Source organism: Idiotropiscis lumnitzeri, chromosome 12, assembly GCF_059441095.1.
Source record: "Idiotropiscis lumnitzeri isolate Australia: NSW breed Sydney's pygmy pipehorse chromosome 12, RoL_Ilum_1.0, whole genome shotgun sequence".
NCBI classification, from domain to species: Eukaryota; Metazoa; Chordata; class Actinopteri; order Syngnathiformes; family Syngnathidae; genus Idiotropiscis; species Idiotropiscis lumnitzeri.
The window spans coordinates 12,582,673-12,603,724 of record NC_142402.1 but is presented as its reverse complement, the minus strand read 5'-3'; the positions used below and the strand labels follow the sequence as shown (position 1 = coordinate 12,603,724).

Below are 21,052 nucleotides of genomic sequence, written 5' to 3'. Positions count from 1 at the left end.
AACGTCTGTCTGAATGAGACTTGAAAAATCCATATTGCGGACTTCGTGAGGTCATGAAAAACTTGGAAAAGTTTGGCAAATTGAAAACGCATTTGACCAGGTTCTTGATATTTTTTTGAGAACATTATCGCGACAATTTTTGAAAAGTCATAGAAAATATTGTGTGAATAATATTTAGGATTCATAATATTATAATTTACAATTAAAACAGAATTTCAAAGTTATGTCACTTGCCAACATTCATGGAACCAAGTCAGTGGCCCAATTTAAATGCAGATAACTACGTATCATTAGCACTTTAAAAAATATATATTTTTTTATATAACACAAATAACACGTTTCTGAATCGCCGACACGTATGTCCACAATGCTCATGCACACTGCCTGAAAAGGCACATCTGCTCACTTTCCTCAAACAAGAACCGTTTCTTCATTCATGCTGTACTTGCTGCTAATCTGGACTGGTTTCCCAAGTTGTTCTGCTTTGTTTGATGTACACACATGGTTAGTCCATCGGTAGAAGCTTGATAACGTGTTTCAAATACCTGCATCACCAGACACTCGGGTGTAGAAGGTTGTCTAAAATAATGCTCTCCTGTGAAAATGTAATCTTCCCCATGTGGAATTCAAACTTGCCAGGTTGGATATTAATGTTGGTTAAAATAAATTTTTCTTCCAAGGGCCACATACAGAAAAAACTCAAATGTGCACCTCAATAATTTTCAGTAGTCTGGCGGCAGCGAAAAATTATTTTGCTCTTGGAAATGTTTTGGAAAACCGGAAAATCAATAAAAATAAACTATGTGAACTCTCATATTGACTCTTGGGACAACCTGTAATACTTAGTTATAGTAGATAATGCCTAACACTTAACAGAAAATATCTGAACAGAAATGTAATGTATTGGTCCTTGCATTATTGTAGTTATAACTTTTATTGTTTAGACCGGTATAATTGCATTTTCTGTCATGTTTGTACATGTCCCTGTACATTGTGTGGTAAATCTCAAATTGAAATCGCAATATTTGTCAGAAAAAGCGCAATGCATTTTTTTCCCCTAAAATCTGGTACATTGAAGGTTGGACCTCCAAGTAGGATATTTCTGACTTGCCGCCAGCATTGTGTAAAGCAACATATGTTTCTTAATGTGTTTCGCAAATGAGTCATGGCCCGAATTAGCTGAAGTCAACCTTAATTGCTTTCCTTCCCCCCCTCCAGCATAGAGAAGGTGTCAAAGATCCCGTCTCCAGTGCTCATCATCCACGGTACAGAGGACGAGGTCATCGACTTCTCCCATGGCCTCGCCCTGTTTGAGCGCTGCCCAAAGGCCGTGGAGCCCCTCTGGGTGGAGGGCGCCGGTCACAACGATATTGAGCTTTACAGTCAGTACCTCGAGAGGCTACGGCGCTTCATCAACCAGGACCTGGCTGCTCAGCACGCCTGAGAATGGAACAACAGCCTCCCTTGCGGCTGCAGTCGTGCGTGCGTGCGTGTGTGTGTGTGTACGTGTGAATGAGAGAGAGTGAACATGTGAGATAAGTGTGGCTCAGACATAACACCATCTGTGTGTCTTTTAAACAACTTGTTACTTTTTAAAATGATTGCATTAAAATTACAGTCTGTGTAAGATTTGAGCATTTAAAAAAAAAAAAAAAAAAGGTAATTTTGTCTATTTATCCGTAGTGTAGTGTGTTTGTAAAGTGGGGGAAGTTCGAGTGAGCTTCGCATTTTAAAATGAATAAAATTGAAAGCTTTCTTCTAACAAGAGAAAAAAGTAACGGTTATGTGTTTTGTTCAAAAAGGCACACAGATGTCATTTAAAAGTGAATGAATGATTGTGTGCCGGGATTTCAAATCTTGGGTTAATATTCATATCACGTACGTGTGTGTGCAGGCAGCTTTGAGGGGGAAAAATGAAGGACACCCTTATAACTTGCCTAGTGGCGAGTGAGGGAAAACTTTCTAGTGACTTATCAATATTTTTTTTGACTTATTTGTGTGTGTGTGTATGAAGAATACCTCCACAGTTTGACCAGCTTTTTAGTGGACGACAACACTGGTCAGACCTCCACTCTGTTTATCTGTCAGTGGACATACAACTGACTGTCAGTAACTGGTTTGGGGGTTGAGGGGGGAAGTCTCCCTCCCAAGCACCACTAACCCCCCCTGACCCCACACCCCCATAAAAAAAAAAGAAAAAACTTGGCCATTACCTTCCTGTTTCCTGGCAGTGCCGTAGCTTTTGCCTTTTTACTCTTAGCTGCTCCTCCTGACAGGGATTGTGATTTGTCCCCGTGTTGCCCCCCCCCCCCCCCCCCCCACAAGCAAGTGAGCTAGCTAGAAAATTTGTGAGGTTGCTTTTTTGTGGAGGTTATCTCCATGTTTGTGGATCTTTTAGCAATCATGTTCATTTGCAAATTGGTTCTAAAGTGAAGGGGTCACGTGTCAAGTTGAAGTGCGCATTTATAGCAGATGGGAGCCACTAAAGGGTGACGCTTGTATCATTGAGCGCAAAACTGGAGAATTCATCACATCCTTCATGCGCATGTTCAAACTCAGGACTACAGTGGAACCTCCAAAGTTGAACAGAAAATGGTTTAGAAACTTGATGTAGTGCTTTGCCACCATCATGTGGAGTCTTGATGCCGAGTTGTATGTTGAAGTTAGTTGAAGAGGTTCGTTTCACGCTTTGCTTTTCTTGTGGCATCTTTTGGCAGTCAGAGCTACTGAGGGAGCGCGTCGAATAAATCGCCAAGTTTCACTGTTCACGGAATGACTCGGTTCATATTGCATGCAAATTACAAGGAACTCTAATGTCTAATGGATAAATTAGTTGATTTGAAAAATCTGCACACCCCTGTTCTAATGCCATTTTGTTGAATAATTTCAAAGGTTTTGCCACCATTAATTTTACCCGTGTGTCATAATTGAATGGAAAATAATGTGTGGGATCAAACAGCCCGAGATATGGTTGCACAAGTGTACACGCCCTCTAATAAGTGTTTAAACATGTTAATTGGGAGTTAGCACACAGCTACCAGCATTTAAATTTAAATTCCATGTGATTAACTCCAAGTTATTTTTGGGTTATTCTAGTCGTCATTTTGTCTTTCTTTTGTTTTTTTTTGCTCTCTAGCGAAAGTCTGATGTTTTTTTTAAAATTCTTATATATATATATATATATATATATATATATATATATATATATATAAATATATATATATATATATATATATATATGCATTTATTTTTGCAAATACTTATTAGTATTTATATAAAAGAACATACCGGTAATGGTAAAGTAAAAATCGCTCCAATAAATAATTAATCAATATATTTCAGAATATCACAACAAATGCTTAAGAGGCTTAACTGGAGCTTCACCGATTTCCTCATTCCTGGTTCCATGATGTATTTAGTGCAGTGGGAAATTCGGTATCTTGGCTTCTCCTGAACTGGTACTTCTGAACCGTGAGATCCCTCTGCTACTGTGGAAGCTGTCTGTGGAGCACAGCTTGGAATTGCTTACTAGAACATCTGAAATTCATTTTGGGTTAATCAGAAGCTCTTTAAATGGTGGCAGGTGTGTGCTAACTCTTTTATGATAGCTTTAAATGGGACTGGTTAATTCTGAACACATCCCCAACCACGTTATCGCTGTTGTTTTTTTTTTTTTTTTTTTTTTTTTTACAATACAGCACAATACAATTTTATTGTTACGTCTTTAAAATAATTCTGTTGTTTTTTTTTTTTTTCAATTCGGTTGTGCATGTTGAAGTTAACACTGATGGTTGCAAAAGATTCAAAATTGTCTTTGTTTCAGTATTTTTATTTGACAAAACCTGGCATTTGAGCAGGGCGTGTGGACTTTTTATATCCACTGTAGCTTTGAGTTCAATCTATCGCCGCCATAAACTACATTCCTATTTCAAGAATGAAAAGAAGTTATTGATCGTGTAACTACAACTAAACCTAAGTACTCACACTGTGAGACGTGAACAGAAAGCGAGCGGTTTGTAGAATTCTCTTGCCCTTTCTGTTTGTCATCCATTTTGCTCCCACACGTTTCCGTTTTTGCGCACTTGAGATTTTCGCGTGATGTGGATTGGACTTTGGAGGTTCCACTTTGTTGGTGTCTGGGTGCCATTTTTCAGTCTCCCCTGAACCTGCCAACTCGGCTCACTACTTTCTGTCTGACCCAAGCCATGCATTACCTTCTCACTTTGTGTGGTGCAGGTTCCACCACACACACACACCCCCACACACCTTTGCACATCAACACTCATGTACTGTATTACAGTACATGTACACGTTGATTATATGTATCAGATTAAGCATGAAAAAAAGCAGGTCTTAAGTTCAGCACTATTGTAACAAGGGTATAAAGATGTAAAGTTTGTGTTATTGTTGTCTTTGGTTGGCCAGGCGGCTGGCTTCCTGTTCGAGAGAACCAGTTGGACCAGTTTGTACACCTGAATGAATTCACGTGAGACGGAGTGCCGTTTTTTTTTTTGTTTGTTTTTTTTTTTTTGTATATGTGACAGCGCTGTTCGGATGGCTCATAGTTTCAAACAGGGAATCTCACCCATCGTCGTCCTCTTTTGCGTTGTGTGTGTCCAATTGTAATCACGGAGATCTGTTACCACCTTAAACCAGGGATCTGCCACATGTGTTCAAAGACTTTTTGTCAATGTTTTTCTCAGCATTAGAAGTTAAGAGGCCTCCTTCTCTCCCGGGCAAATCGTGTTTTCAGGGATCCATCTCGCATGGGTTTTTGGGTGTAAATGTAACCGTTTTTTGATGCGCCACTATGGTTGATGTTTATTGTTACTTGGGCCCTGAACATTTATTGAAGGGGGGGGGGGCGGAATTGAACAGTGAAAACTGTGTGCATGTCTATTGTGTTTTGCAGAGGAGTTAATGGGGTGGAATCTTCTCTCTACTATGTATTCTACAGTATATGAGGGCAAAGTTAAACCAATGGCATTGGATCTTGGAAGCGCTTAAAAAGAAAAAAAAAATACAAACAGGACATTTATTTGCATTTTTTATTGCTGATTCCAAGTAATGTAGGCTAAGTTTTGTCCCTGGGTCAATTGGTAGGTGGGTGGGTGGGGTAGGCTACTTGAACAATACTAGTGGACTGTTTATACTGTAAGGTTACTGTACTTACCTATTCTATTCTTTGTATTATGATTTGTAATTTTATGTTGTTTTTTGAACTGAGACGATGATGTAATGGAATTAATACACGGGACTGAATCTTGACCTTTTTATGGATAACAAAATAAAAGATCACTTATGTACAAGAAGGATCATGTTGATTTTGATCAATGGTAGTGTTGTGATGTGCAAATGAGCAAAGGCTTTGAAAAGGTTTCTTCCTGTTTTATGTGTTTTGTTTTGAAATAATTGAGACACTCCATATTACCCAGAATGTAACAAAGTTGTTTATTTACATTTTTCTGGCAACAGATGGGATGACAAAATATTTGACTTGGATTTGATAGACTGGTGGAAAAACCAGTGGCTTTTCTCTGTGATGTTACTGTTAGGATGGAAACACCACCCTCTACTGGCGAAAATCTGTCTTTTACAAGTAAAACAACAATTCCACCGTTAAACTTTCACGTGAAATGTTTATGATTTATTTCTTTTCTTTTTGGACTGTTTACTTTTGTTTAGTTGCATAAAACAAGGGCCCAGCAGAATTGCTCTTTGTATTCTTGAAGTATTTTTGGGGACACTGATGCTGATAGTCTAACCCTAAGGCAAACAACTCAACTGCATTAATTAATCTTGGAGGGGTGCTGGTGGTTGTTCCTCTTGGCTACATTTCTTGATGACTAAAAAAAAAAAAATCAGAACAAGACAAAGCACAAGGAGATGGATGAGGATGAGGATAATTAAACAACATAATTTCTACTGTCTGGCACAATGTTGTTCTACTATAACGTTAATTGTAGCCGTTTTTAAAACATGTTCAATATTTCTTTAATTACATTTATGGTCAGGGCCAGTAAGGCCTTTTTGTGCTGGCCTAAGCACCATCAAAAGCTCTGACCTCCATTCACAACCTAAATTATAATATTTGTCCCATGGAATTTTATTCATGTATCCCCAATCGTGTATTCTTTTGATTTTGACTTTTCTCATGCCTGCATTGCTTCTTATGTGGTTTTCTTTTTGTCTAATCAGATTTCAGCCAACTTCCTGGTACATACAATTAGTTATAGAACTGTTCCTTGAACAAATCAGGTTTAAATTTTGCAGGACCAGCTGGCCCACTATAAAGCCAACATGTTCCATCCTCTGATTGGTTGGTCAGAGCACACCTTGCGTGACTTGCAAAACATGTCTTTGTAGTGACCGGCACGCATGAATACCTGTGCATTTAACTGTCAGCATTTCTATTGAATATAATTTATTCAGTTGACTTTTTTTTTAATGTTTATTTTAATTATTAGTTATATGTTGATCCTGAACTACTCCAGATAACTTCACAATCACAAAAAAACAATCTACTAATTGATGGTTTCGTCACCATTTCTCTCAAATGAGCAGCTTAGCTACAGCAGTCACTGACCTTGCAGACATGGTTTTTCTATCAATATTTTCAAAGCAGCATATTTGAGCAGTAGCCACTTTGATTTTTGGAAACACACTTGGGTGCGACTTTGGTGGAATGTAATCACTTTTTTTCAGCCTCATTGGCAGACAACTCGACAGACAGCCATGCCCTTGCGTTTTTTTGTTTGTTTTTTTTTTAATCTGATCTTGCCGGTAATGGTTTTAAACCGGTTTGAGCCAATACCAGCACAAGCTTGCCCAAATGAGTATGTGTGTGTGCGCGTGTATGAGTACTCACTCTCCAAAGAGCAAGGACAGCTCAGTCAAAGAGTTTAGCTGCCTCTCCAGTGCCATTATCCTGATCCCGATGTAGACAGACACCAGCAGCAGAAGCACTAACCTACAAACATGTACCCATGTCGCACACACCAACACACACACAAAGCACAACACAGTACCTTAGTATTGTACTTGGCGCCCCAAAAATATGAAAAATATGCATGTGCCTTCATGAGCACTGACTAATTGCAGCCAACAAAAGCGCTTTATTAAAAATTACTACAAAGCCGGAAATAGATACACAAATACAATACAATGAAGTGGATATTTCTTTGTATTTTTTGTTCATCCTGTAAGTATACACCTTCAAAATATCTGCCTTCCATAATCCAAGGCAGAAAATGGACCCTGTTTTAAATTCAATTTAAATTCATCCATTCTAAAAATCCAACTGAAAGCTGGCTTCTTTAGAAGTCTTTGAGAGTCGCTCAAGAAACAAAGAAAAAACACATTATTAAAGGGCAAGTCAAACCAAGACATTTCTCAACAAGCATATTTTCTATAGCCCCACTGGCGAAAATACGTCATTTTAATTTTATTGTTATTTTGGAATAAGAGTTACACACCGGTTGTAAAATTTGTAAAAAAGTTTTTGCACATTTCGGTGTTTGGCCATTTTGTTCACTGAAAATGACATCACAGTTGCTGAGCTACCAACCAATCATGGCTCAGCGTCACCAAACAGGTGTCCCGTGATTGGTCATTACCTGTGTCCTGAGCAACAGTGATGTCATTTTCAACATTGTCAACAGAAGTGAAAAATGGCCACTCCCGAGATGACTAAAAACTGTTTGTTTTTTTTGCCGCTTAACTCAGACTCCACAAACCAAATATTAATCAGAATGCCATGTTTAGACAAGTGAAGGCACACAGAACATATTATTGCAAATATTTTTGGGGACTTGACTTCCGCTTTAATAGTACAGTGATGGAAGGCCCAACATTGGTTAACTTACAACATTAAGTAGATGTAGAAGACCATGCTGAAATTCACTCTTTGTCTGAAGAAGAAAAACACTGTGACGTCCTCCATGATCTTCCAAATCCACGATGAAGCTGATTGAGACAAATCCATTTTCACTGCATAAATGTTCCGTCTTCCCCTGATTGGTTATTGAAAAGAACTCAAAGGCCTTACACACGCCGGCCGGCTCTTCAGTTGTAGGCGTGCTTTGTCTGGAACCTGCCAAAGTACAAATACGAATGTTCAGGATGAATGGGAGCCACGTTATTATTAGAAAATGATTTGTCACCGGTATGTCTTGGTGGAAAAACATAAATAATGTTTCAGCAAACGTCTTCAGCTCAATGATTTGAGATAAATATGGGGATGCAAATTGACAAAAATAGAAAGTGTATTTCAAGCAAATAAAATAGCTACTCTGACATAATGCACAGTTTGGACATTAACATTGTGCTTAAATACCAGAAAAAAATATTTTAAAAATTCTGTTCAATTCAATTAAATTTTGAATGAAGCAGTTCTGATTGATTAAATAAAAATGCATTTTACTATAAATATAAATCCAACTAAACTTTCCTTAGCAAATGCACAGTGCTGGTATAAAAATGCACGCTTTTTTGTGTTTTAATGACAATCAACAATATGTTTCTCGTCAACAAAATTGAAAATCCTTCCATTCTTGAAATAGAAAAATTTCTCTAGTTGATAATTCCAAAGCATAGTCAAAAACGTACGAAACATTTCCTATCTTACCTTTACTGGCTGACTGAGGGATGTTGTCATCCAGATAGTTTCCATTCTGCCCACTCATAATGTGATCCACACTGTCATAAATGCTGGAATGAACGGAGACCTGCGGACATGTGGACCAGCTGTAAAGTAGAGCACTAAAGTCGTCCATACTCGTACCATAATTTTCTGCGGGTAAAATGTCAATGTCTGAACAAATAATAATTTCTAAATGGAGTTTGGTTGACCGTATAGGAAGATTACACTTTATTCATATTATATTTATACTCCTCTTGTCTTGTCTCATACGCTTAAAATGTCTGTATTGCAAGATGAGACTCACCCTATTGGCGTCAGCTTCATTTTCAGCAGAGGAGCCATGAGGGCTGCTTTTGGCACTGTCTCCCTGTGTTGGCATCAAAATAGCATTAAAAAAATAGTCCTTTATTTGTAGTAGTTGTCATACAGTATTTAGCACACTCACCTGTGCATGTGAGCAGACACTTTGCAGGAATTTGTAGCACATCTCTCGGTTCCTCAAAGAAACAAAAAAGTACTGAGGAACAAAACAAAGCATGAGATGATGAATCAGAAATGAGGTAACTAATTGGATTTAATTCCATTTGAATCACAACATCAGGTTTTTTTCCCTTCCACTAAATTACTTCCTTCAACTCGTGTGCTTTTATCAGTGCCGCTTTAAGTCACTGAGAGCTTTGAAGTGTACAACTTTTATGAGAATACGTTTCATATTTCACTTTAATCGACAAATGATACTATTTCTCGGCAGAGACATGCGGGGGATGGGGCGAAAAATATTTTGTTCTTCTATGGGGCTTTTACAAGGTAAATAATTATTAATATTAATAAATCATTAAAATAATTGAGAAGCACCGCACTAATCACATTTTGTATTTTAAACCCCTACATAGCATGCACTACATTATTGTTAACATACAACAAGCTAACAGTTAGCAAGTATGTGGCCCTTTAAGCAACAGATATCTGAACGCAAACGGTTCAGCAGCACAAGTAGACAGGCAATATCGCAAAAGTCTCGGGCATATAGTCTTTATCCTCTAGAACAGGGGTGGGCAAACTTTTTGATTGGCGGGCCACAATGGGTTCTAAAATTTGACAGAGGGGTCGGACCAGGAGCAGATGGGTGGAGAGTTTTGGTAACCTCACCTCATCGGAGAAAAAAAAAATACATTTAATTTTAAATAAAGGTGAACAACAGCATTACAACAATATATATGTCTTTGAAAAACCAGAGTATTTAGAAAATAAAACATGAACAAGGTTTATTCAATTAATTTTTTTCAAGTTCGGCGGGCCAGATTAAAACATTTAACGGGCCGCATGTGGCCCCCGGGCCGTAGTTTGCCCACACCTGCTCTAGAAGAACAACCAATAAAACTGAGCTGACAGAGGAGCTGAGTCTTCCAGTACAGTCTATCCATATTTCCATATTTCCATATTTTATTTTGCTATCCTCAGGTGGCCAAGACGCACATACCAGTGCAGCTCAATGTGCATTGAAGGAGAAACTGTGACAAAAAGTCTTCAATTCTTTGTCATTTATTTAATTATGAAATTACTGTATATTTTTTCCCACATACTGTAGTTGAACAATATGAATACAGGCAACCCAATTGGGAGAAACATCACATACAGCTAAAATAAAATGCAAAAGCATCTTCTCACCTTCTCGTCATCAACAGTTTGTATCGACAACATGGACAAAGCTGAATTTTGTTTCTTCACCTCCTGGATGTTGGATGTGTGGATCACCACCTGCAAAATGTGCAAGCCTTGCTTAGGAGCAGCGCTGTATGATCGGGTCAACAGTTTTCCATCATCCTTCATTCGAGTGCTTACCTTGGTCTCTTTGAGCAGCACGGCCGAGAAGAAGCAGACGTAATTTTCCGAAATGTAAAGTTTTCCATGATAAAGCACTTCCTTTTGCAGAGCGCATGTGAAAGCTGTGGAAACACACACACATACTCGCCTTGAAATTTAGATTTTTTTTTTCTTTTTTTAACAGTACCGAGAGCCTGTGTACGACTAGTAGCATAGTATAAAATGTTCAAAATCAATGTCAAAAAACAGCCTACTCACTATGTGTCAGGTTCTCTTCTTCAGGAATTTCCTGAAAGAGTTTGTGGAAGTTCCGATTGCGTTTGTGGAAACTCTGAGATGAAACAAAAAAAAAAAAACATATTTACATCGATATACACAGACTGGCCTCAACAATAGTCACAGCTTTATGTTCAGTAATATTCATCTTTTATTGATACTGTCAAAGAGGTATTGATTTAAAATATGTTTTATTTTTGTGTTTGTATTTGGCGGTAGTCTGGTACTGAATTGTGTCATAATTAGAACGTCCAAAAATCGTACAACTTTTTGTCAGAGTCAATCGAATCTGGGCTTTATTGGTTCCCTTGGTTAGTTTATTTCAATAAGTAATTGGTTCGCGTATTGAGCTCGGAGCCTATCGGAGCTGACTTTAGGCGAGGTACACCCTGGCCACGTCTCCAGCCAATCACAAGACACATATCAACATGTCACCTACATTATTGTAGAAAATTATCAATATTTTGATGACAAAACCATTTTGAGTCACTGACGGTGTAGTGGTACACTCGCCTGGCTTGTGTGCGGGCTGCATGGGATCGCTTCCTGCTCTGTGACTGTGTCTGTGTGTGCCCTGCGACTGGCTGGCGACCAGTTCAGGGTGAAGTCCGCCTTTTGCCTGTAGTCAGCTGCGATAGGCTCCAGCACCCCCCCGTGACCCTGTACGGGATAAGCCGTGTTGATGATCGTGATTACATGACAAATTTATTCACTCTCTTGAATATTCAACTGTCTGAGGATAGACTATGAGAAAGAGATTAGGAAGATGCCAGCTGCTTTTTTTTTCTTCTTTTTTTTTTTAAAATTCGGTAGGTGGTCTATGTGGTACCAGGCCGCGCAGATAGATGTAAAAATAAGGACATGCAATTTGGATTTCCTGAACGGGAGTAATTTTGGAGAACAGTGATGATAAACAGTACACCCTTAAAACATTTGCGTCAGTTTGAGTAAAAATGGAAATTTTCGAACCAATTTGGGTTGTTTTATACAAAACTACCTAATCTTTTTTTGACCCAACTGTGTATACATACACGTATTTTTAATCAAATCTTTTTCGTCACTCAAATAACCAGTCTCGTACACTGTATATTACATGAACAAATCACCTTTTCAATTTCATCCACAAATGACTCGGCCCATCTGCCTATTTTACAAAACAAATGTGAGCCTGCATTACAGTCGATTGTGCAGGTGTGCCAAATGAAGCGTCCCAATTATAATGAGGGCAATTAATAAAGCATGTCGGCAAAGCTGCCAAAATACCACTGAAAGAATCACAAAGTACATTTTTGCTGATGAGCCCATCTGGCCGATCAACGTTGTCCTCCGCTGCAGTCTTCTCCCTGAGGACACAAAGATGTCAGGAGAGAAGAACAATTCACACACAAGCGACGCCCTGCTTCGATGCCAATGCGGGTGGGGACTACCTGGCGGTCATGATGCCATTGGAGTATTGATTTAGTTCCTGGATATCCGATTCGCTATTCTCCTGAGTTCTGTATTTCTTGAGGAGCTTATGGGCGGAGCCCCTGCGGCAGCTGATACCTCCTACGGAATCCTGGGAGCTGACCACATAGAAGAAAGGCAATATGGTTTGTTAATGAAAATATTTTTTTTAGTACATATGACGCACTTTCCAAGCATTGCAATCATTGTGTCGATATCACATCAGTTTGAGAAACTCTCAGCCATCGTGAAAATGTCGCCAAAGTAAGAAATTCTTAAAGCTTATTATAAGTTGTCCAGCTGTATCTCTTAACTTTTCTACCACATTTGCACCAAGCTCTGCGATCATCTGCACTCTTCAAATTGCTGGGTCAAAAGTACCCCAAACTGGATGACGTAGCGAATCCAGAGCTGGGTCCAAACAGGACTGAGCCAATGACAAAGAATTGTGTTAACAGGTTATTTTTATTGTTCCCAACATTTTTAATAATAAGAAAAAGCATCATCATCATCATCAATATCCAAATCTATATCCTCTGTGATATGTTTGGCACCATTTTTTTTCTCCAAATGTGTCTCTAGTGAGAACATCATATATTCTGTGAATGTGCACCAAGTAGGATTTGAACCCTCATCGCTGTGCCCAAAGCCAGGTATGTTACCCACTTAACATTATCCAAGAACATTACATTAAATGTGCTTCAACTTCAGTATGCAAGTGCTCAGCTTCAGCTCTTCAACACCCCAAACCAATTTTCAACCCAATCTGGGTAAAAGGAAGCCAATGTGCTCAAAATCCACAGCGACCTAACAAGTGGGTTACTAATAATTCACCGTTTTTAGTGCGTGTAAGCGTGTGTGTGTGTAATTAATGGCTAAATGTGTTTATTGTTCACGAGAAATTATTCAATTGGTTGATTCCTTGACCCTTGATTAAAAACCTTGAATTTGATTATGTACGTACTGAAACATCTCCACTCAGTTATAATGAAATATTAATTCATATCAAAACCATTTATTTGTTATATAGTATTGATGGGAAAATGAAGCTTCAACTATGCTTAAAATTTAAGGGCTTTAAGAAATTGCAAGTCGGCGTACTTTCATCCCAATGTTGATCAGAGTGCCAGAGAAAGACCGTCATGAAAACATACACAAAATGAGTTCTGGTACTGATTGTTGCTTGACTGTACATCTATAAATTGCTATTTTTCATGCCCTTCACACGGGGAATTGGGGAATAACATTATTGATTATATTATGTTTGGTTCATAATCAGTACATGCATTTGAGCATTTAAATATATTTAGATACTACATTGGTGCAAGAAAAAATGGCATATGCACATGTTGAATCATTATTTTACAATGGCATTTTTGTTATACATCTGGTTAGGAAGTACACAGTTCTCAATGAACCCCCCCCCAAGCTGCACTGATTTGATTGAAAAAAAATTGTGCCCCCCTCCTTCGTTTAAGTTGCCCAGCCCTGATCTGGCAGATTGAGGAACCTGTGTTTTTCTTACACTTTAGTTTCACTTTCAGCAATAGAGTGGTGAGTGCACCTCATGTTCAACTATAGCAGTAGTCCTCAAACGTTTAATGCCAAGTTCCACCTAACAAACTTAAGTGCCAACAACATGAAGAACATTGTTGTTGCATGTGTTCATAAAAAAGAAAAAAAAAAAACACGTTTTTATTTTTAAAGAGCACAGTCAATGTTATTGCGAGCCACTGTAACTATGCCTGGTTTAAACATAATAATTAAATATAGATTTTTAAAAAAATTAATTACTGTAATAATGATTCAATTAAAGCGTATTGCAAATACACGCAATAAGAATAGTTCCACAATAAAAGTCAAAATAAAACAGAAATGCAAATGAGTAACGCTAAAATATTAAATACAACTGATTTGATTCTTTTCGTTGAGAATCACTGCGCAATAGCAATGTCAAAAAAACGACAAGAGTTTAACTTCCTTATGTAAGACTTACATAGAGCTGTCCAGTGAGAACTTCCTGTTCTTCAGGCTCATGGTGGAAACATAAAACACACAAATCCACTCACACACTCTCACACATATGAGTCAAAACTGTCACAAATGTACAACACGAAGCACCTGTCCCATGGCTACATTCCTGAGAGTGAGTGAGTGAGAGGCAGGAAATACTGAGAAAACTCAAGGTGAGAGGATAGCCCACAACTCGCAGGATCAGCCAATCAGCAGGGAGAAACAACGAGGCTTGCCACAAGTCAACCAATCATAGCAAATGTAGGCGTGGTTGACGTCTGTCTATCCTCGGACAACGGTTGCTAATGGTTACCACACAAGGTGCCGCACTCAAGTCACGAGATGGTAACCAGTATAGCAGCACCGATAAGACGTCATGCCACCGTCGTTTCATATCTCATTATCGCATTTGCACATTCAAAAATAACTTTGGAATTAATAAGAAAGAAAAGCTACATTTTATTAATTTTATTTACTGTATTAATGTTATTTAAAAAAAAAAAACGTTTTTAAATGTTGTCCACGTATGTTGTTTTATTTACTTTAATCGGTTACTTTTGTTCTCTTGTTTGCTCTCTCTGTGTATAAAATGCACTATAGAAATAAATGTGCCTTGCCATATTTCAAATCAACCGTATATATTTCTTTAAACTTACTATTATTAACACTGATTAGGCATGTACAATTTTGCAATATTGAATTTTTTAAATTCTAATTTGTATTCATGATAACTATGAGTTAAATTTTTTGTCACATTTGCACCTTAAAATGACAATAATTCCATTCTATTCAATTCTATTCTATTCTATTCTATTCTATTCTATTCCATTCTATTCTATTCTATTCATGCTTCTTGTAACATCATCATTCGATTGGTGGCGTGCCGTGAGATTTTCCCTGAAAAAAGAATACGGAAACACTAATTTGAGGCAATAACCATATGACTTACTCTGGCAAATTGGCAAAGAAAGAATTTATAATTAATAGCAACACTGGGAGAATTTAATAATGAAGGCATTTTTAATTTACAGTTGTATCATGATCATGACTATGAAAATACATTGAAAATGTACTTCAGTAATATTCAGTTGGTACCAAAGGCAGCCCTGAAGTGCAAACCACAACAAAGTAAAAAAAAACAAAAAAAAACTACCCCCCCCACACGCACACAAACAAAGAAAAAAATTAAACACAACAACATAGATTGCACTTGTCCAACTTGTTTAACACGTTTTACTGTCAGTTGGGCATTTTTTCAAAGTTACTTTTATTTATATTGATGTGTTATTGTCTAAACAGACAAAAAGGTTTCTACATTTCAGACTACAAGAACTCCCTTTCATAAAACATGTTGCACTTTTCTATCTAATCTGTGCCTGGTGAGCATTTTCTTTTTTGCTATTTCATGGGTATACACAAAGAAATCTAATTTAAGCGCACTTTGTGAATTAATTATTATTGAAGTTAAATAATATTGTTGGACAGTATTTGAAGTTGCACATTCCTATTTTATATATTGTCTAGTTGACATTTATTGTACGATTATAAAAAATAACAGGAGTTATTATGTGATTATTCAGCTATTATTTATTAATCTACCCACCTCTGCTCAGGGGATTGATGAATCTTCTCCGCCATTGTTTTGAAATCACTGCAAAAGTTATTCTAGAATGTAAAAAGAGCAAAATCTCATTCAAAATTGCTGTCATATAATTTACACGTTTATATATTTTTAAGATGGAACTATGTTGTGCTTCATTAATAACCTTTTTATTTTTTTTAATTTATTTGATCAAGTCACACATCAAATCATTTGAACTTTGCTCTCGTAGCGTGTAAGATCTGTGTGCTGATCCTTGTCTTGAGAGAGGCCTGTCATTGATGCTGAGATACTGTGTTGTTTTTATTTTCAGTCCAATGGTTATTTTAGTGGAATGTGCTTGTGTGTGTCTGTCTATCGTGTTGCCTTAAATCTTGATAATTGTTCTCGGCACTTTTGGAGTTAAAGTGAAAATGGAGGAACGTGCTTTCCTTTCCCCCCTATCAAGTCATTAATATGTCAGTTAACTAAATATAATCCGACACCTGGTACAGACTAGTACAAGCATGTTTTCACCAAACTTAATGTTTCCAAAGATGCATGTTATGTCCTCGGAATTTTGTAATTATCTCTAAAGTGACACAATCGCTTGACAATTGAACAATAATACAACTCCTGAGTACGACAGAAGACAAAAAAAGGGAAATTATTTTTTAGAGATAACATTATTGCGTTGAAGGAGAAGAATATGATAGAGTTTAAAGTGTCATACACTTGCCATTTGATTGATTGTTTTAGCAATGGTATAAATAACTTCTGGAAATAATGATTAAAATAAGCAAGGGAAGAAAAATCCAACAGCTTTGTACTTCGGTAGCTATAGTTAGCGTCAGGCTTCCTGGCTTACTGAGGATATAAAAAAATAATTCAGATTTTGGGAAATTTCATTTGTACCATTGCCACTCAAATGGTAAAAGCCCAAATCATTTCCAGTTTCCGCACCTTTTTCCGGTCGTTGTCCTTTCTTGTTGAATTTTTATTCAATTGTTTACCTAGTCAAAATTAATCCATCCATTTTCTAACCCTCTTATCTCTTTTCAGGATTTTGTCTTGTCTTCTTTTGCATTTGGCGATGTTTTTGTTCTGTTTCTGCCTGATATTAACAGTAACACAGTTTTGAAGAAAAACCCAGAGAAAGAAAGTCCAAAATAAGAAAATAAATGCACAATGAAAAATACAAACAAAACAGTGATAGTGTAGTCCTCAAACAAATCTACACAACCCAATTCAGCAAAATTCTTCTAACCAAAATTCTTTCTTATTCAATCACCCGAGCCACCCCATGTTTGAAATGTTACATTACTTGATGAAAATTTGATTTTGCTCTGCGATGCATTTTAAGGAAGTATTAAGGTATTAAAAATGTTAGCAAGAGTTCTCAGAATGACTCTATACCACAACAATGAGTGAATTAAAACCTCTCGTAGAGTGGCATTAAAAAGTAAGCGCATGACGTCAGAAAATAAGAACGACTCCAGCTTCCTCAAACGTTGGAAAAACAAGCACGTTTGATTCAGAAAGCGAGCTAAATTACTTTGTCAGGGCACAGTTGACAACCAATCATGGCTCATCTTGTCATCATGCCCAAACTCAGAAAACAGGTGAGCTGTGATTGGTCGTTACCTGTGCCGAGACAAACTGTGATGTCATTTTTAGTCGACAACATGTGACAAAATGGCTGCGCAGCCTGAGATGGATTAAAAAAATAAATAAAAATAAACAAATGAATTTGCTGCTTAATTTATATTCCACAATCGCAAAATTTATCAGAATTAATACACAGGTGCAGTTGCAGAGAACAGATTATTATGAAGAACACTTTTGAGTTGATTTACCCTTTAAATAAGATTTCTTTTCTTTTAAATGAATAAAAAACTCATTTTCGTGTTGGACACACAGTAAGGCTTACTATGCAAATGTTGATTATTGTGGTACGTGTAGATCATCGTTTTATAATTGTTTTAAAGGAAATTAAAAATAAATTAAATAATGATGAGTAAAATGTGTTAGAAACGTCAATTTAAAATTAAGATATCAATATCGAATTTAATTTGCTCTTGAATTGTATCTTATTAGATTGAAGGATTAATTATGAACAGTTGTGTTTAAATTAACTAATTCAATTTAAATATATATTATTTTTAAAACCAGTATTGTAAAGTGTTAATTTTATCCATCGGAATGACGGCAGGTATACATGAGAAGTACAACACAGCCAACAAAAGTAGCTTTGTCTCCATCTTGTGGACAACAACATAAAAAACGACATTCAGCACACACACAAAAAAATCTAATTCCATTGTGCTGTATATCCAATCATCTGCTTTTAATACAAAGTCAAGATATTATATCTACATCTATGTTTGGAAAGGAAAGAACATGTACAGAAGTGAAGGAGGATGGCCCGCAAACACACATTCTTCATTACGCCTCGTGTGTGCATCCTCAGTAGTTCTCTTGACACAACAATTGGTTAGAAAGCGAAGGAATTACATATTTCCATATATTTCACGCACTGTCAAGACTTCTAGACCTCACATCGACTTCGTATCTGAGTAATTTTTAAAATGAAGGGCGAGTAAAGTGTGCAGCTGAGCCATCTGTCAAAAATACACCTGCTACCGTGTGCTTTAGCAAACTACATCTGAGCGTCTCCTCTGATGCCCTGTGACCTTGTTGCTATGACTACCCATGTTGTTGCTATGGAGGTCAAACAGGAGAGGGGGGGGGAGCGGGGGCGGGGCATCAAAAGGTCGTCGCTGTAAACTTAAACTAGGACTTCCTCTAAAATACATCTCTAGCTAACAGTTGGACATCAGTGATCAGTATCAAAGAGCACCCTACACAGAGGGCATACTTTGTAATAGAGCAAATAAGTTTTTTTTAAAAAAAAAGCATAAAACACCACCAAAAGAAATGAAAAACAAGAAATGGAAAAAAAAAAAAAACATATTGGTTATAGTTACTAGCTAGATACTCCAAATTGATCAATAAAAACAAAGCGTAACAAAATAGATTCATAAATATCTTTCAAAAGAAAAATCACATGAAATAAATATGACACAATAAGGCTTGTTTTTTTTGCGACATTAAGAACTACATCACATCCAATACCGCCGTTATATCTTGTGCTCGGCCGTGTTGTTGGAGCGTATGTACAAAATTGGGCTGAATCTCATCAATTTGCTGCACTGACAACGTTGTGCTCTTCATCATGATTATCTGCCAAATTAAAATCAAGTGCCAAGGAGAAACATCAGTTGGTTTGGTTCGGGATGTTCTGTACATAGAATATTAAATTGTGGAGGATCAACTACTAAGTGGCAGGGGGATAATTTGAGTAAAGTGGTGCCTTGAGATATGGTTTTAATGTGTTCCTTGAACGTACTTGTTATTTAAAATAAATACTGGAACTATCTTTACTCCAATCCAGACTCCACAAACCGCGAACTAAAAAATAAATAAATACAGAAATTAGGCAATTATATAGTGCGCAAAAAGAATGCACAGATTTCTGCGTCATAATTGTGACTCTTTTTGGGTTGTGTGACCTGACCACCAGGGGGCAGTATAATATAGTCACGAAGAGACATACTAAGAAGACTCCTAAGTTACTTGGTATACTACAATATTAGTGTTTTTTGGTTGAGGATAAAGAACATATACCTGTCAGGTGTGCACCACTGTTTGTGTTGCTTAAAGGCTTACAACACCACAACACAGATACTACTGATTAGCCAGTCTATAGACTTTAACCCTAAAGCTAACTTATCTAAAGCAAATTCATTTAAATATAAATTATTTTTTATTTGTTTATTTAGGCATTAAACCCCTTTGAAGTGTTCATGATCTGTCAAACTACTGCTTGTTGTGAAATTTGTTTTTTCCCCTCCCCCAAAAACATGTCACGTCATTCGTATCTCAAGGCACCACTTTATGTGTACAATGATTTTTTCCCCCCGTCCTTTTTTGCAATCCGGTGAGATTTAATTGCAATGCGGTGCACTTCAAGTAGGCGCGCTTGAGAGGGGCTTTCATCCTCACTATAAGATTGTGTACAATAAAAGTAGTTAAACATGTGAGCAAAGCAGCATGTTAAAACACAAATCAGCGTAAGGCAATGAAAATGGAAAAAAAAACAAAAAAACAACACAGACACATAAAACATGAGACGAAATAAGAACCGGCTTTCAAGAGCATCCCTGTCAACAAGCCCCCACTGGAGCGGACAAATTGGGCCTGGCATGAGGAAGAGGAGCAAGAGGACGATGAAGGACCAATACAAGCAAACAGCGAGCAAGCTTTGTCGAAGGCGCCGGACGATGGCGGCCAGCCCGGTCCGGAATAATCTCATCGAGTCTTTCTTGGCCTGACATCACAATTCCTGTTTGTGAGCCACGGTTGATTGGCTCGTGTTGGCACTGTGCGTCGGGTATAAGGAACGTCCACTTTGTCTCTTTACCGGGGTGGTCGAGTCCCAAGTGAGGCAGAAGCGAACCACCTGCGTTTGTAATGATCCGTTCAGACACCTTAGAAAGAGACTCACGTACACATAGAAACATTGACCTTTGCACTTTTGTAACCCATGAGTACACCAAACCAATAGATATAAAGTTGAGGATAAAAAGCCCATTAAGGGTGCAGCAAATATCCAGGCTCTTTGTGTGTATTTCTTTTCGTACTTATACACAGAGAGAATAATAAATTCCTGTTCTTGTATTTCACTGGTATTGGAGATAGCTGACCACGACACATATGTATTATTATACGTCCTTCACACTTGGAACACTGAGGTAAGTATATGGATTACACATGGAGAGTCTAGCGCAGCTCTTCCGCAGAAGGAGCGTGGCTGTTGTTAGACACAGATTTGTTGTAGTTTTTTTTGTTTTTGTCCTTGTTGGTGTAGATCTTTCCTCGTTGTCTTTTGCTCCTTCTTTCCCGTTGTGTCTTCGCTTATGTTGCATAGTGGTCAAAGCTACCCAAGTACTCCAGAGCAGCCTGGTAGCAGAACTGGTATTCATCCTGCAGGAGACAAGACAATCATTTTCAATCGTATAAATAATTTATTTTTTTAATTGATTAAGCGAGACAGGTCACACTGCACGAGCATGCAGAGAAATAAAAGCTGTCTCCTGCAAGACAAAATATAATGTATGCATACACAGTATTTGTCTTTAATAAATGGATTTTACCAGTTATGACAAAAAAAAAAAACATGCACGCATAACCATGTAAACTAAAAAAGGGAA

General features: G+C 37.5%; 3 protein-coding genes across 8 annotated transcripts in view; 1 reads left to right on the top strand and 2 right to left on the bottom strand.

Moving 5' to 3' along the window:
* The window catches only part of LOC148325955 (alpha/beta hydrolase domain-containing protein 17A-like), a 6,498-nt gene extending 2,809 nt beyond the window's left edge, over window positions 1-3,689 (top strand). Inside the window, exon 6 of the mRNA XM_088311042.1 lies at window positions 1,219-3,689. Within this exon, the coding sequence (XP_088167168.1) occupies window positions 1,219-1,444 (226 nt within the window). The 3' untranslated portion in view covers window positions 1,445-3,689. The remainder of the gene's footprint in view (window positions 1-1,218) is intronic.
* Window positions 3,690-5,427: 1,738 nt separating this feature from the next.
* On the bottom strand, window positions 5,428-14,353 carry LOC148325954 (uncharacterized). Of its 2 annotated transcripts, XM_088311040.1 has the most exons (14): window positions 14,184-14,353; window positions 12,169-12,306; window positions 12,027-12,084; window positions 11,255-11,401; window positions 10,724-10,796; window positions 10,484-10,587; window positions 10,310-10,399; window positions 9,087-9,158; window positions 8,946-9,008; window positions 8,627-8,726; window positions 8,048-8,092; window positions 7,866-7,965; window positions 6,869-6,970; window positions 5,428-5,846 (listed from the first exon to the last, which is right to left on the bottom strand). In XM_088311040.1, the coding sequence occupies exons 1-14, from the start codon at window positions 14,222-14,224 to the stop codon at window positions 5,831-5,833; spliced, it is 1,149 nt and encodes a 382-aa protein (XP_088167166.1). In that variant the 5' UTR covers window positions 14,225-14,353; the 3' UTR covers window positions 5,428-5,830. The 2 variants fall into 2 exon arrangements, with proteins under 2 accessions (XP_088167166.1, XP_088167167.1); XM_088311041.1 differs by lacking the exon at window positions 11,255-11,401 and having other exon boundaries at window positions 14,184-14,352.
* A 3,746-nt stretch (window positions 14,354-18,099) lies between these two features.
* ptprsb (protein tyrosine phosphatase receptor type Sb) overlaps window positions 18,100-21,052 on the bottom strand; it is an 85,518-nt gene continuing 82,565 nt past the window's right edge. For all 5 annotated transcript variants that reach the window (XM_088311775.1, XM_088311770.1, XM_088311773.1 and 2 more), the window contains one exon: window positions 18,100-20,825. In XM_088311775.1, coding sequence (XP_088167901.1) covers window positions 20,757-20,825 — 69 coding nt within the window. In that variant the 3' untranslated portion in view covers window positions 18,100-20,756. The remainder of the gene's footprint in view (window positions 20,826-21,052) is intronic.

What these genes read in the sequence shown, in the direction of transcription:
- LOC148325954 (XM_088311040.1), bottom strand. Translation starts at nt 14,224, where the DNA reads ATGAGCCTGAAGAACAGGAAGTTCTCACTGGACAGCTCTAT. An exon ending in GTGTCTGCTCACATGCACAG is followed by an intron (nt 9,009 to 9,086) that starts GTGAGTGTGCTA and finishes ATGCCAACACAG; the next exon opens with GGAGACAGTGCCAAAAGCAG. An exon ending in ATGAAGCTGACGCCAATAGG is followed by an intron (nt 8,727 to 8,945) that starts GTGAGTCTCATC and finishes ACATGTCCGCAG; the next exon opens with GTCTCCGTTCATTCCAGCAT.